The 17,739-nt window shown below is 35.5% G+C and overlaps 1 protein-coding gene and 1 long non-coding RNA gene across 23 annotated transcripts in view; one reads left to right on the forward strand and one right to left on the reverse strand.

Annotated features, from left to right (window-relative positions):
• Positions 1-17,739, reverse strand: part of mbl (muscleblind) — an 80,652-nt gene that overhangs the window by 20,760 nt on the left and 42,153 nt on the right. The window contains exon 3 of one of the 22 annotated variants that reach the window (XM_064357067.1): positions 8,597-8,641. The exons of the other annotated variants lie outside the window; for them this stretch is intronic. Within the exon in view, the coding sequence (XP_064213137.1) occupies positions 8,612-8,641 (30 nt within the window). The 3' untranslated portion in view covers positions 8,597-8,611. Of the gene's footprint in view, positions 1-8,596; positions 8,642-17,739 lie in introns of those variants that run through there. 22 annotated transcript variants of the gene reach the window in all.
• Positions 12,914-13,321, forward strand: LOC135266399 (uncharacterized). The gene is made up of 2 exons (XR_010334438.1): positions 12,914-13,081; positions 13,131-13,321. It is a non-coding gene; the product is annotated as an uncharacterized LOC135266399 (long non-coding RNA).

Below are 17,739 nucleotides of genomic sequence, written 5' to 3' on the forward strand. Positions count from 1 at the left end.
TCATGGCGTAAACAGTTTACTATAAAACTGTTAAATAAATTAAAAAAGCTGGTATGACAGCAGCCAGAAGAAATACGTAGATAAGCAAAGAGCGAACACCAAATTTTGAAAACAATGAAAGATAATTCCAGTAGCAGCCTAGATGCTTTAACGAGAACAAATTTCAGATAATTCAAACTGGGATAATTTAGGATCTTCCAAGTTGGAAGACAAACAGTACAAGTTCACATGACAAATTAAACAACTTTACCATCTCCCCACAATGTCCTTCTAAACAAAATAAAAAAAATACATAATAATTAAAAAAAATCGGCTCACACTACTCTTCGGAGTTTATATTAACGGCACTGAAATAAATCTTAACAAAACAGAACAAACCAATCGCAATCGAAATAAACACGAAAGCTCCATTACAATCACGGTTCAATCCACAGTAGTAGTAGCACCGGCAACACAAATATCAATAAGTTTCCTTGGTAACGCAGACAGATCCATTATACAACATCTTAGCGTCTTTTACTGGTCCACTACAGTTTTTCTGATATCTACCAGAAAAAGTAATACTCGTACACGTACTGAATTTTGTTTCAATACTACTTAAATAATCATAGTTAAGGAATCGAGGATAATCAGATGGCAGATAAATTATCGGAGCAATACCACCGTGAAAATCAAAGCAACTGTCCTCAGAAACAGGCAGAGAAGAGGTTTGTAAAATGCAAACATGCATAAAAATGTCAACGATACCAACAAGTAGAGAAAAAGTAGACGTATCATCCTTCATGTCAGCCCCACGCAATAAAAATTGGCTTAGCTTGTAGTCGATAACCAGGATTTTGTGATTCTTATGTATAAAATTTGGGGAATGGCGCCATAATTTTTATTTTATTTTTTTTACTGGCGCTGGTGTGATTTTTCAAACTCAATTTTTCACATCAACAATGTGCGAAGCTCCACTCGTGACTAGGCCACATTGAATTCAATGACGCGAAGGACACCGTTTTGAAACGTATGTTACTGGCGTGCATTAACTCGTTAGGAAAAGGGCGTCCAACTGTTCTCTGAATTTATCGTTGCGTCCAACGACGATAGTTTCGACGGGCTTTACTCTACCAGCTATTCTCTGGAGAGACGTGAGTTAGCTACGTGCTCAGGCCGCATCCCTCAGGACCCGTTCACCTGCCCAACGACTGATTGAGAAGAGGCATTTCCGCAACGGACACGCACACCTTCCGCTTCTGGACTGTCACTGTTACCTCCCTCCCCAAATCGCGGCCACTGCACACACATTGAAAAGAATATTGTCGATATTTTGTGCCCTGTCACGCCAATAACCAAGTTTTATCAGTGGACGTGTAAATCGATTCGCAAACGCCGAACTAACTTGCCTTAATTTCAAACTTTGCCCCGCCACAGCCGAAGAAACCTCAAACTTGGTAAGAGATTCTCGAAAAAATGCGAAGAAGCTAGAATTTGCAATTTTCGGAAGAACCTATTTCGTTAATTGAATTAGTGTCCCCTTTAAATTATTAAATGCAATTTACTTCCACTGCTTCCACCTACGAGAACGCTACAAGCTTTCACTTGGACGAACGAATCCAATTTTAAAAATATAAGAATTTTCAATGCTGGCACAAAGCAGTGGCGGGTCGATTCGCCGAATACTGTCTTTAGTTGCGTATCGTAGTTTATGTTCGTTTCTAGTGTGATATGTGCCCTCTTGGAAACACAGGCCCACAGATGTGTGTACCTTTTATAGTACATTTTTATTGTAATCATTCTCCAAATTAATAAACATTTTATTTTGTATTTAAAAACCACATATCATTTATCTTTTAATCCAACTTTGAGAAAAATGGTGGATGCGCCACTGAAAAATGGTGGATGCGCCGGGTAGTCACCGACTACTAGGTTTGATGTTCATTTAATACAGTTAAATTGAGGAATAATTAGGACTTGTAATGGTGTGGCAGACCCTATTCCATAGTTTGTGAAGTTATGAGATACGCCACTGACTTGTCCTCGCTCTCAAGCTTTCACGCAATTGGGCTATTTTTCCAGTTCTGTTCACTTATTGACAAACTACTGCAAAAGTCTATGTTGTGTGAAATTTCCGTCCCCATTGTTTTAAAAACCAAGTGACGGTGTAAAATCGGTAAATTGTGTTTAAAATACGTAAAATATGTAAAAAACTGTGATAGTCTACAGCAGGTACAAAAAAAAAATCGCAACATAAAAGGCATAATCGAAAACAGAAAAACAGATGCTAAGAATGTTGTTGGTAGAAATCCTTGAAAAATTATAATAAAGACAAGAAATAACAGTGAACAAAGAAAATAGGAGTAATGAGCGAGCTAGTTTGGCGTGATATTCCGTTACAAGATAAAATGTATATTACGAAGCAAAATGTGGAATGATTTGCAGTGTAGAAACGGCATAACAATGCATGCAGAGGACGATAGATACCCAATAACCATATATTGCGACTATATCTGTCTCATGGGGCCGAACATGCATTACTTTGCGAGACAGACAAATAGCTGCGGTCTGGAACAAAGCTGTTGGTATTCACTATGATCGAAAATGCAACTCAGTGCATACCCGTTGGTAAATTTAACCTCAACACAACATTATAACAATACGAATATCATGGTTTAATGACATTGTTGGTAAAAAATTATGTAGAGTTACTGGAGGACTGAGAAGGATATGGGAAGAAGCGAGAACAGTGATGATTCTTTAAATTAAAAACACCGTTCAATGTGACACAAATGTGTTAATTTTATTAATATAGACTCAGACTTGTCTTGGATTATCCTTATTGGACAAAACACACTAATTACTAATTATGTAATTACTTTAGCAAAAAAAACAACGCTACGCTATTTCAATGTTTTCTCTACAATGTAGTACAACAAATTAAAAAAAAACATGATTCCTCAAATGGTTATCAGAATCTCGACTGGAAACAATTAAGCAGCGACCATCAAAGAAGAGAGTTACATTATATATTACACTTTTCTTCATAACCACCACCCGTATGCTAGCCGTAATGCAAATAAAGAACATCCGCTCGGCGAGAAAGTGGGGACACATTGTCTATGTAGGACGAGTTACTTCCGTTTCGCTAAATAGAAATGCCGTGGATGTAAAATTAATCTCCCAATTTCAATATTAAGACGGGATGAAGGGTGAGAATCGATCACGTCAGCCACTTATGCACCGTTCGGTGAGTGTTACTCACACTTGGATTTACAGGATCCACAAAGCAAAGGAGATAGAAGAGTTTGCACAACGTTTGTTAAAATTAACATCGTACCCTGACGCTTCATTAACACCAGATCCTATTACGGACGATTTAATAACATCATACCTATGTACACAATAGAGAATTGGATAAAGCTTATAAACTCATTTGCCATTGTTTCATTTAAATGTTCATCAAAAATCAAATTACTCTTATTCGAAACACTAGAAAAAACTCATGACTGGGTAAATTAGTCACGACTTCAAACGAAGTTCTTACGTGAAACTTGCTAATCAAAAGTATGAACTCATTAGAATTTGAGCTTTCTCCAGCGATTAGCCAAGCAACAGTCAAGTTTACGTGCGTGAGCAAGCACCCTCATTTATATCATTTTTGAATAGAAAAATAACGGTTTATTTGCCTTGGAACTTTGCGGACTACCAACATACACCAAACTTTACAAAACCCACAGAAGTATCTTAAAGTGATATTTACGGTACTAGTGCGGTAAAGTAAAAGTAACTATGTATGTATGTAGAATATATCATTTCAGATCACTGAACATTCACAAAAAACCTTACCAAAACAGTTTTATTTGTTTTTCTTCAAGTGTGAAAATTAGAGACGGAGGCTGTAAAAATTTACGAATGATTTTATTTGCAATTGCGAGACTAAAGTGTATGTTTGTACTTCAATAGGTCTTTCTACTATTGTAAGGATTCGGATAGTTGCACAGACAAAACTAATAGCAGTTTGGCAAAGGTGCCAAGGTCACGTTCCATCAGGCAATGAGGCGACAGACTGACGTCGTGACGTCGACTGTTCGACCTGTTTTCCAAATCAATAGGCCGTCGCTATGGAAACGACGGCGCGACGACGCCACGCGGACTACGCTTGCCGTGTGGCGCCACTTGCTAGATTATTAAAATAATTCGCGTAAGTCGCATAATTATTGTAGATATCGCAGACCGCTAATTTATATACAGGTAACGAAATCATGCAACTAAGGTAAGATGATCTGTAAGTTGCTTAAGTGTATTAATTGTGCACTATCTAAAGTTTACCAAGTGACTCATGTAAGATGACGAGCCTGGCAAACACAGCCTATGCAGCACACAATACATCGGCCATACAACGTTCGACTTGAATTCGTCAATCTCAAAGAATGTTTTAGATTATTTCTAATTGTTATAGCCTTAATTTAACCTTACTGCAGCCAATAATTCAAGAATTTTTTATAGTGACATTTCATTTCATATTCACATTTGGATTTTTTAGAAGATTTGCATAATTGCACTAAATGTGGTTTTTCTGTAAAGCTAATGTTGCAAGGGAAATGTCAACGACGTCAGCATTTCATGATACACCGAAATGATCCGATCCTTATTTAATTCACTAATGGCAGGATTTTGGAACGATTTAACAGCAGATAAAGTTTATCCTTTCGATAATTGCTAGGGTGGCGCTGATCTGATTGGTGTTTCCATAGCAATTATGGAACCGATAAAATTTATCAAACGCTAAATCGTACCAAAAACCAGGTTTTAGTTTCCTGTGTTTTTGTTAATTTATTCGGACCTCGATTTTATGCTCGAAATTATCATGTCTGCACCTCCTATATCTATTGCGTTTGAATTTTGTCAGGTTCTTTTATTAAGGGCGTTATATTTCAACAAGTTCTGTGTAATGTCGCCCGATAAGCTGTGAGTGACACGTAATGTACGTTGTGGATGAACGTCGAAGTTCCGACGCTACAGCGTCAAAAGCCCTGCAAGTCGCTGATTGGCACGATAAGGCCTTGTGGCGCCCAAGACCGATACCATCGACGTCGTCTCTACTTCGCTTCGCTTCCTTCATGAGATTTTAATGAACACGATCGAGATGCCGAAATGACATTACGTTTTAGGAGGTCGAAAATAGAAGATGAGAAAAAATCGGAATAAATTAGAAATTACACCGAAACACGTAACATTGTCAAAAATTACTCGCCATATTCAGAGTTCTTATTACGAGTTATGTTATTATAAAGTAAGAGCTATAGTATTAAATTTTAAAGCAAATTTGCAGAAACATATCATGTCTTTTCTATAAAACTTTCTATTTCATCATTTAGACTTCCAGCAAAAAATTTTGACCTTTTCGCTCCAGTTGAGAAATATTCGTAATCAGCTGGAAACGTAACTTAAATATTTTAATCAAAAAGCCTCTACTTTGAAACCGACACACGTAGTGGTATTGAATAAGAAGTCATTTTTAGAGCATAATCCTTTAACCAAAAACTTCATTGTTGGAAATTATAACTGCATTATATGCTCGTTAAATAATGGAATTTTTTTAACAATGTTACGGTGTATTACTTGAATATTCAAGGAATGGTTACTTAATCATGTTACAACCAAAATTACACTGTGATTTCAAGCGTTTGTGTGGCCAAATTCAGCTTAATTAAATTATTGTGGATGTTTGACATTCAGTTCTATTTCGCATTTTCACATGTTACAGTGGAAAAAAGACCGAATTTAATTTAAACTTTAATTCCAACTAAATTTCAACGTGACATTTCAAAATGTGATACTGTGACATGAATGTGAGTTCCGCTTCCTTCGATTGAAGTTTTTCAGTAACCACGTAAAGCGGGGCAATGATCAATTTATTTACCTATCGTAATCTTTTTATCTCAAGTTAAATAATTGCACGTAAAGTGGAAAAAAAGTAATAAGTTTCCATGTTAGATCTTTAGAATTGTAATTACATAACGCAACCCTCGTTACCTGTAAAGGCAAATGAAATGCAACTAAGGGTGACAGATAAGAGGCAGAAACGTGGCTTTGAGAAGATAGCAGGCTTACCCGTGATATTTAGGTGCGTGCATAAATTTCCTTTCCCGAATCCGACAAAATAACTTTATAGTATCCTCTATCCAGTAGGTTTTAGGAGAAAATATTCTTTGCGATATAAACATGGTGCAATATAGATTCTATTCTTTGCGTGACTGCAGTAAAGTTCTTCATAGGAAACCGAAATCCTTTAACAAAGAGATCCTATCGATTTTACTAAAAACATATTTGGTTCGGGAGTGATAGAAATATTGTTCACCTGCATATACACGTGCATTGTTAAAAAAAAACTTAGGCGATTAGAACGATTATAACAAAGCCTGTAATCTCAGTTTTATTATTCAATAAGAGGCCATGCGGCACTCTTCCACTTCTCTACCCACGTATCTCGATTGATTTATCAAACATCAAAATGCTTTATTGGTTCCGTGATTGTGTTTCGACTTTATAGGAGAACTTTTGTTGCGACATGTGGCAATGTCGAGACTCTCGGTAATCAAGAAAAGATCGAGCCAGCCAGGTTGAAGTCCGAGACCACCAGGGAACGAATCGACTTTCTCATAACGAGAGATATGAAAAGAGCAGCGAAAAGAGTAGGAAAAGACGAAAACTACGAAAGTGGGCAAAGTTGTGATGAGTTTTGCGGCACATGGCGAAACGTACTCGTATTACTTGTAATACGTGGCGTTTAAAACTTCTCGTTGACATTATACGCCCGCATCAAACAGAAATGAAGAGCTACAAAAAATAGAAGTTCACATTCACATTACGTTATTTAGAAAATAGAAAAATCCTTGTCGAATTTGCTATCCATAATAAATATTCACTTGGCGAAGGCAATTATTTATAACATGGCAATTCCTTTAGCTTCTACTCTACACAGCAGTAATTACCAAAATTGAAAAATGAACATGGTCATTTAAGGTACAAGTGGGCTTGTAGTACATTATTCACGTACTCACGCAAGGAAGCACAGCCAAGCAAACTTAAGTGAATTAAATGTATGCAACAACACACCAGTGTCATTAATAAAAGCACCTCCGCATTATTTTACGAAGAATTTTCCGACTTATGTATTTAAAAGAAAGCTAGGTCACTATGTTCAAAACAAAATTTAACTGCCAAATGATATTCTCGGTAGTCAAAAGTAAGTCCCATTTTTCAATACAAATGACGTTTTTATCAAAAGAAAGTCCATCCCATGTGCTCCTATCCTCCCACATAAGATTAGGACACGAAAGACACAAACAATATTACCTACAAATACCAAAAGATGTTTTCGGTCATCTCAAAATTTAGAACAAATAAACAGTGATCTTTATTCTACGTATTTCGTAACATAGTTGAAATGTATTTCCATGATTTTCTTCAATTTATTATCTTGACGAAAAACTTTGTAGATACCAAAATCTTTAATCATTATTTACATAATTTCAGCGCTCAGTAATTAAAAATAATTTCGCACCATAATATGTACCTAAGTTACCAAACATGATATTAAATAAAAAATATCAATCTTTTTTAATTTTAGCCAAAAATTTTGGATAAGTATCGTCATAAGCTAAATGTCTAATTACTTAATTTCGAAACTTCATACATTTGTATTAAATAATAATTATGGTGTTATACTAGTTGGTATGCTCTCCTAAAATCCGAATATAAGTAGGTACGTGTCAACATACGGCTCTGTAAATTTAATAAACGAAATCCAAAACAAATCAAACAATAACAAGAAGCTTTTGGAGCCGCAAGAAACTTTAAACAAAAAGGTGTCGGACTGATTGTCCTCGGAGGAGAAACGGTGAAGTGTATTATAATAACAGGATTATGTTTCCGCCGCAAGCCACTCTTTGTTTGGAAATCTAGTCAGTGAAAAGTGAATGAGAGACGAAGAAAGAAAAAGCTCACCCTTTGTGTTTTTCTTTTTAAGGTAATTTAAAATTTATGAAGTTTTTCCCGGCTGATGTGTTTCTACAAGATTTAAGTTTATAAGGGAAAATGTGATTTATAAGTTTGACATCTTTATTATTCCATATCCAGTTTACAAAACAGAAACATACAGAAACACTTTAAAATTCAACGCTCTAACGTCGCAGTTCGCAGGGCTATACCGAATTCAGTAACGCATACATATTTGAAAGTTGCAAAATCTGTGGAAGGCATCAGAACATTAAGAAAAGTCGCACTGTAGGCAACTTACGTAAAATACACCACAAGCTATATTTTTTATGTATGCCTGATATGTCGTGTCATAATGATAAATCGTATCTCCACTTCAACTGCCTACGAACCTCCAATACAAATATTTCTACAAAAAGACCTTTTGCAGTAATGTAACTTTTTCAAGTTCCAAGATACAGAAACAATCAGATAATTAGGGGTGGCAAATGATTCAAATTCTTTGTCTAATGTTTTAGAAAAATTAAATTTACCTCTTTAAAAAATATAGGTGTACAAACAGACTAGGGGTTAGCGAAACCACACAATGTATTTAATTATATACTCGTACTTACAAAAAAGCCCCACTTCAGTAGGTGTAGCGTTTAACTCCACTCACCTGAAAGAAAAAATATGAGTTAATAAAATAAATACCTAAATTTAAAAATACTAGTAAGTTATTAACATCGTAAGACTTATACGAAGTAAATAAATGAAATTGTAAAATCGAGGCGACAGCCGAGCGAGTGAAACACTCTCGAGGTGCAACCCAAAATACACGTAAATGGGTTTGTATTTTGTGTTGCATTTAGTCTGTCAGGGGCGTTGTCTTACACAGACCACGATGTATTGCCGTTTTTAGAATTGTATAATTTTTCCGATAGGTGAATAATATTTTTAAAGAAAAATTGTAAACTTTAGAAAATACTGAATATAGCGAACGACAGATAAGAAGAGTACAAGCAGAATTGGCGTGTCTGGCGATAAACAACAATGTTCACGGAAATGTAAGAAAAAAAGAATTTTGCCGCCCAGATAAAGTTCAACACGCCGAGAAAAAATGAATAATAGAAAAGATTGTATTGTAGACGATGAGGGAACGCAGAAATACGGGAAGTTCGAGGTATAAAATATGGATAGGCCTCACCCGTGCAGCAATTGCGCGTCACCAAGCGACGAACCATAAAGTGTATGCGGAGTAACGAAAAATATACAAAGCATCGCAGGTGCCAATGTACCTACACCTCGGTAAATGATTTACAAAACTTATCAAATATACCGCTATATCTTGTTTCAAAAGAAAAAATTAATTTTAGTTAAATACAAACTAGAAAACTGATTAAACAAGAAATAAGAAATAAATTCCGATAGCTTCGACCGGGAAGTTCGAAGTAAGAGAGTAAAATATTGCTGCTCAGAAATTCCCTCTTAAATTTAAGTTTTTTATGGTGAACATAAAACTTCGGAGGGAGCATTACAGAGTTCAGTGAGATATTCCGGACGGTGCGGTGGTGCGCTTGATGGAAAAGTGGCAATGGCTGCGTCCTGGGCTTTTACTGAGGTGCTACTTGTCCCTAATTATAACATAGCGGTGTCGTAATTTTGGACTCGAACGTGTCGAGATCTCAGGTTATTACAGTAGATGATTAATCGAGCAATTATACACTTTCTCGGTACCCTAGAATCAGTTCGCACCAGGGGCACGTCCCGACTTCTCGTGGGGAAGGAAGATCACCGATCCGAAACCTTTGTAACATAGCGCGCAGTGATTTATTGGCGAAAAATTTTACAATCCACATTTTCCATTGATCGCTGCTCGAACTTTAAGCCTACATAAATTGTCTAGCAGCACATTATATGGCACCGGAGATAAAATGGTCTTTAACAAATTTAAAGTAACCACATCACACCAGCATCAATCTTACAAGCATTACAATCATATTTTGTAACGTAACGCCAATTTTTTTCTTAATGCCATCGAAAATGCGTCATAGCTGATAATCAGTCAAGCCAGGTCAGGTCAGGTCAAGTCAGGTTAGCTGATAATCAGACAGTAGCTGAGGAGTAACTTACATATGATAAAATTTTACAAAAGAGCGTAAAGTACACACAACTAAATAGATGAAGCTTATATTAATTAAAAATTGCGCAATAAAATTAGGTAGACATTATAATTTATTTTCTCCCACATCAACAACGTGCTCCTGAATGGCATGGCAATCAAACTACGAGCCTCATTAGCATAGATTTGCATCGTCCAAAATGGCGGCTGTCGGCTCCTGTCGTTCAGCAATTCATACATGTTTAAATGATGGTCGATTCGTCGCTTCGCCTTCTGCCACTCGCTTTATACGACTGTCATATAGCGGGTTTGATAGCAATTTGGTCCCCGTCGAGACGAAGGATGAAACTGACATCGCTGCAACAACGTCGACCTCATGACTTCCGAAGTGAACGACACAAGCTTTTTAAATATTTATAAGCACTCAAAAAAAGATTGGTCAACAAAAAAGTTTAATATAACAGAGATTTTGCATGTTTGCTTCTTAAATCAGGTATTGCCTGTCACTAAGTCTGTCTTTTGCTTTAGACGATGCAAAGTGCTTTAATCTTTAAAGTAACTAAGCCGAATCGATTTTAAAGTATTGTTTAATCAATGTTGCTTCCATATTGCCAAGTTAGAACAGAGAAAGGCACACGAAGTTAGAACTTGCCACCGTTTAATCAATGAAATTTCGTTTCACCTGGTGACTGTTACTGAGCTCGCCATCTTCTGTTAGATGAAAAATCTACAATTTATTCTAATTTTTCAAAAGTTTAGACCATTGATCATTTAAGTATTTGATTTTATATAAAAGCCTCACAAAGTAACCCGAATAACAAGATCAACGTAATCAGACTTCGACACAATTAACTAAGTCAATACTTTACATAATTTCAATGATGTTTCATTAGCACCACAACACAAAAAATGCAAATATTTTTAAAGTGCACCAAGTAATTACAGTAATACTGTTAATAATAATCTTTCACGAACATAATTTGTATTTTACCGTTATAACTTCATAATGGGTGTTTTTGTGCTGCCTAACTCCCTCATAATAAAGTCAAAATTAACCTTTTTACCAAATTGTCTCTCTCTTTTGACAGCAGTGTGTCATGACATAGAAGGAACACCTTGAACAGTTTTGATACAAATTGCTTTTATCGTTTAATACCATCCCCAAGGAGCCTTAAATTATTATATTTCCCGAATTTATTCCGCATTTTTTATCGCTTTATTAACGCAAAAATGTTTCTGATTTGTTGTATGCTTTGATTGTTACCAAAGGTTGAAAATAACTTCAATAAACTTTCGTTTTCCTGTCAATTTTCTAAAATCCTCCTCTTCCACAGTTCAATGCTTTAAAAAAGCAGCAAGTAAAACAATTACTAAGAAATACGACGTGCAATTTAGAGGAAAGCATTTTTAAAAAGGGTTGTAATCTTTTGAAATCGCGCCAAGCTGTATTTACGCCGAAATTCAAAAGTGTGTCAAATTCTTTGGTAAAATCCTCAAGTAATAAAAGTCATCAGGGTACAGCGCATATTAAAACATAAATTATGACTGACTACTGTACCGTGTTTGTTCTTAGAAATGTTGGTGAAAATAAGGACTAAAATACTGATCTAACCCAAAACACAGATCAGGATACCCATCATTTCTCACCTATAAGCATTGATTTAAAAACACGTTGACTTGTATGTCAGAAAAAAGTTGAGAAAACCTAAAAAAAATTACAGAGCAATGTACCCCACACATCTCAAAACTTCAGGTGTTAAACTAATTTTTCTATTGTTTCGTTAGTTATTGAACTTTTTGAATGACTAATTAGTTATCTTTTGTTCTTACTTAACAGAAACACATACAGTGCGCAAAGTGTTAAAAATAGGTCAGGTCATTCCGTCAATATTTGGGTGTGCTTTGTGGGCACGAAACTGGAATATTGTTTGCGTGAGGTGGAGAGTCACGCAAAGTCTCCAAGTTAACCATATTAACAAATAAATAAGAAAAAAATGGTTAACCCATCAGAAGCAAGCTTGGTGAGTACCAAAATACAAATCAAGTATAAATAGGATGTTACAAGTAGGTATATGTTAGTCACAGCCTGTTTCCAAAAAAGACGTTCATTTATGAAGCGGTCTGTCAGTGCCTAATTATTTCTGGAAACACGTATGTAGGTGGTTACGAACAATCCAATACCAAAAATTTTGAAAACGTCAACCGATTGGTATTTTTACTCTTTAAGTAAAGCACTTAACATGAGGATTAAACAAGTTCGTGTTATAGTTTCACGCAAACAAGTTAGGAAGTGTTAGTCAATACTAGTAATTCTAGTAAAAAAAACACACACACAAAAACAGTGCAATATTCTAAAAATCTAACAGATCGGTGTGTATTTTTATCGCATCTTGATTTTGTGCCAAGAGGTAATTTAAACATTGTAGGATGCTATTAGATATTTCAACAGAACACATGTGGGTGATTTGAGAATAAATAGTAATTACGAGCAATACCACGTGGTGATAAATATTACATTTTGATACAAATCTGGTTTCATTTCAAATCTTTTTTTATAATATCACTTTACATTAGCCGAACTTCTATTATCCCACACGAATAAAGTGTACAACTTCAAGCTCTTGACCCTACTATTACAGGTGTAATGTTCCGTCACAACAATAGGACCTATAAATGTGCCATCCCCAAACGGGACTACCATTACATGTAAAAAAGATAACCCCATACGCGTGGCCTTAATTCTACTAAGGGTCCGGTATAAAACCGACACGTGCAGCTCTACGCACCTTATCGCTTAAAAAAGGTACGGTGTCAAAGTTCACAGAATTACAGGTTGTCTAAAAATGACTTATGACACTACTAACATATACTTTACTAAACAATTTGTCAAAAATTTCTAGAAAACACTTTAAATCAATTTTTCCGTTTTGATTTATTTATTTTATTTGTCTTGGCATGGATTTCCCTAAGACGGAAACCTTCTTTTTTACATACAGGGTTATAAAAATAATGTCATCCTGATAAGAATTCAATAAGTAAATTTTAGATGGACTAGATTTAATGTCGAAACTGCAACCGGTGTAACTAATGATTCCAGAACAACACTGATCAATAGGGCGATGGACGCTGAAAATGCAACCGCGTCCCGTATATCTTTACAACCAGGATAGTTTGTAATAAAAATTAAGCTAAATAATTGTATGCTTTTTAATTTAAATATACACCGCTGTTCAAATCTTTTATGTAACAAAAAATGTTCACAATCATAATGTGAACATCATTCGAATCAAGGGGTTAGTCGGAAATAAAATTTCCGAATAGTAGGTGCAAAGATGTACACCTATTCGAAAAAAGATTCATAACGTCACACTTCACGTAACAAGTGACAAAGGTATTTGGATTTTGCTCCGAATGCCGAAGACAAAAACGATAAAATCATAAACTGATCTTTACTGAAGTACGCGAAGCGGCACAAAAGATTTATCAACATTCTCATCGTGAAAAAGTGCATAATTAGTGTTTGAGCGCTGAGATATGTTGTTTATGCAAGCCGAAAATCCGTGCAATGTAACAAGGATGTTTCAAATTCACCGTAAAAAGTATTTACAAAATGACATTTCTTGCCCCATTAAATGCCATTGGCAGATTACTGACGGGACACTATTCCGGGTCAGATGGGGTACTTGGATACTTGAACTCCATGTCACTTTATGGCTCGTAAGTAGCAATCCAAAGCCTAACAGCTATGTCAGTAATTCCGAATGGCTATCTAACGTATTTTAAATTTGCGTTCGGTGATAAAGATGCCAGCCTCATTACCGCCGCCAATTTAACTATACCCACACTGCTTGCTTGTAGTGCTAGTGTCGTTGGCTCTTCAACTTCCTCGATAGCGAAAACAATAATTACTTACGATAAAGGTACAGTAACAGATTAAAAAATAAATCCTTTTCTCTCACTATGGATATGTTTATGTCGCGATGGATTTATTATTTTAACAAATGAGGTCCTCATTTGGGTTTTTTAATGGTTTTACAACTCGTTCCTTGTAACTTTTTAAATGTTTTTAAAAATAATTACATATGACTGATGATAGTGTGATATAGCTCGTAAAACGTGCTCGACCGCCAAATGTGAACTCAAGTGAAGTGCATAATGAGTCCACTTCTCTTGCCCTAATGCTCGTGTTAGTCTGGCAGATTATGTATAACTGTCTATTGTAATGACTGATGACTTTATGAATTTTTAATTTAGGAACTTTATGTTGCTACAACTAAAATAAATCCTTTGTGTAGGGCTTGTTAGCTCTTTGCCTAGTTTCGTACCCGCAAGACTTTCTAAATAAAGCATGTTTATTTCGGTATTGACTAGTAGGACCATATGAAATTTAAAATAATGGTAGGTATAATTATCGAGCGCTGATCCGCGGTTTTACCTTGTGAGCGGTATTCCCCACTTTCCTCTACAAATAATAATAATTCGTAATCCATCATAAATGATGCCCTTGTTCAACCACTACAACTCGTAACATATCCAATGAAGTATCGATAGATAACCAAAAGGGCTTTTAAAATTATATTTAATTTTTTTAACTTCAAAGAGACGACTTGAAATATCAACGAGCGCACATTTAAACACGTTTCCTGAAAGCTACTTTTGTGCGAATGCAAAAACGTTAAATCGAAAAATAAAACGCAAAGCAACTGTTCGTGTCCTTTTGAGAACTGATCACAGCGATCACATAATTCTAAACAAAATGCGTATAAAATGCAAACGCAAATGCCGATCACCATAGTTCGTCGGTGCGTCCAAATCTGTTGAAAACAACGCAGCTTGCACGGTGTAATATCGAGTATACGCTATTAACACCAGTCTATTTATATGCCACTCACGTATTATACATGTGCAGAATGGTCGGCCAAGCCGGTTGCTGTATAATGGGAATAATTGCAAAACTGTAGAATACATGGTTGGCCAAACGAAAAAAGGGTACACGTTCCACGTGTACTGATGCGGTGTTAATTGGACATTGTTTATTCCTGTTCCAAAATCGCGAATGGAATACTAAAAACATTCAAAATCGATTTCATGTACTAGTTCAGTCGGCTTCCAGTTACAGCTGCCACACCACTGTAGCGCTTTACAGTTGCAAAATCAAATTTCATAACATAACCCTTGCAGTGTTATAAAGAATAGTAAAAGTGCTTTCCTTACTTCATCAATTTCTGGGCAAGTACAGTTTATGTTATACTAATTTATCGTTTTCTTGTATATAATTAAAACGTGCCTAAGAGCGTTGTGAAAATTTCATGAACCTATGGTTTGTATAGATCCTTAATGCTTAGACTCATGGTCCTACAATATGATTACAGTTTAAGTTGTTGCATTATTTTCACTTGAGGGAGCACCAGATTAAAAAAGTCTGGAAAAAGTTAATTCAATTTGTTGAGTTAATTTGTGCGTATACTTGGATTTGTAAAAATTGTGGAAATACGAATATCTCTGATTCAATATCATCCCGACGTCGTCGGCTGAACATAATAAAAACGCACGAAGAGAAGCCATCAGTTAAATCGACTGAAAATGAAATTAGCACGGATCGAAATGAGATTTTGTGTACACACATGCCAGCTCAAGCCTTGACGACGAAAGTGACAACAATTACGCAAAACTAAAACAAATACATTCGGAATTGCATTAACAATTTTTGGAAATTTTAATATAGTTCAGTCCGATCGTCTACCTCTTTAAAGGTTCATGAACCGCTACTGGATAACATATAAATATTAGGATGCATAAAAAGAGCAAATTATATACGAAAAGAGGGTCTTTGAAAGCCGCTGGAATGGCTGTTAACAAGGAACTGATAAACGAAGTAATAAACGCGTGGGACGAACAAAATGATAAGTAGAGGCCAAAGCAGCGCTGAATAACAAATAGTTAAGTTAAAGGGACAGAAGAGCGGTATAGCTGTATGTCATTATGTGAAACGAATTCGGTAAGAAAACGCGAAAAAGAATATCCGGAATGGAACGTATTTGTATAGGAAGAATCCGCTTATAAAAAATGTTATAACATCGTAATAAAAAACAAGTGACTCTGCTATATTTGTTTAAATTGTTAAAGTCAAAAAATAACAACTTTAAATGGGGTAACTTTGACTTTTTACAAATAAAGTTATAAAGATTTTATAAATAACAAAACTGATTTAGCATCTCGTAGTATAGTTTCAAAGGCTATAATTAGATTCCTAACAATTTTGTTCTTCAATGACCATTCAAAAGTTTAATGCACAAGGAACAAATTTTGGATGACCTACATTTTTGTTCGCCAATGGTACTTATGTGTGGATACTGGATACACCTAACATTGGACATGACGTAATCTGACATTCAGCAATTAAATTCATGAACTTTTTTTCTTATATTTGCCATACTTAGTTTTGACGTGCAGATACTTATCACCGCAAACCTTGAGCTAATAAGAACTGAAGAAAACGACAAGCAAAATAATTAAAACGTTTAACTCAAAACTGACACCAAGATTTAATAATTTGACATCAGATTTGAGGGCTCGACAGTGATATACCATTATCCAACTCTCTTCATTGTTGCGACTCTGATAAAGCCAAATTCACATTAAATTTTAAAAAGTTAGTAACGATTCCAATATGGAAACAAAACATTAGTTTTTCGGTGTTTGGAAATATCAATAATCTCAAGAGAAAACCACGAAACTCACAAAATTTAAAATTTGCAGGAGAACACAACATCTATCAGTAAAAAATTCACGTAGAAATATTTCAAACATTTACATATAAAACAGTGAAATTCAATGAAAATGTTACTAGATGGCAATCTTTAGGGTAGGTAGATCTAGCCATTTTTTAATTATACCCACTTCTTCCAACAATTTTCTAATATGACATAAATAGAACACCATAGCCATTCCTGTATCATTTGGAGTAAAACCCTTGAAACAAATCGGTAAAATGTAAAAAGTTTCCATTGCCAAGCCCCCGAATAACCTGCATTTTACGAACATAGTCGTATAACACGTCGTTTGTATGCAATGGCTGAGTCCGCATAAGAGCGCTATTGGACCGTGCGGAATACTTTCGATCAGACATCGCCTGAGCTCTTGTAAGCCCGAAGAAATTACGAACTAATACCAAGGCGTCCCCTCCGCAACCACCCATTGCAGTACATACATACATTCTCAGCAAATGGTGCACGATGAAAATAAAAAAGGCTGCTTGCATACAATAAGAATCGAGGAATCTTGTTACTAGCCAACGTCCAAGATTCCTTCGCCGGCTTCGGATAGCAAAATATATTTATTAAGACGATAAAAAAGCACGCATTATGCATCTTTATTGAATGAACCCGCTTATATGGGTCATCCTACTAAATACTCGTATACATCTAGGGCCCACAAAATGGAATAAATACCAAAAAAATGGTGGGTTCCCCCTTATCACTTTTTATTGTAAGTTATATGATGAATGCTAAACCCTAACAAATACAGCCAGACATAATTTCTTAGTCTTCCCCTTTTTACTAATTTATTTAATGGCATTAGTCGAACAAAATTCTATGCAAGTGCGTACGCAAAACTGTTGGAATGAATCTGTAAATCATTCCGGAAACATAATT

This window comes from Tribolium castaneum, chromosome 5, assembly GCF_031307605.1.
Source record: "Tribolium castaneum strain GA2 chromosome 5, icTriCast1.1, whole genome shotgun sequence".
Taxonomy (NCBI): Eukaryota; Metazoa; Arthropoda; class Insecta; order Coleoptera; family Tenebrionidae; genus Tribolium; species Tribolium castaneum.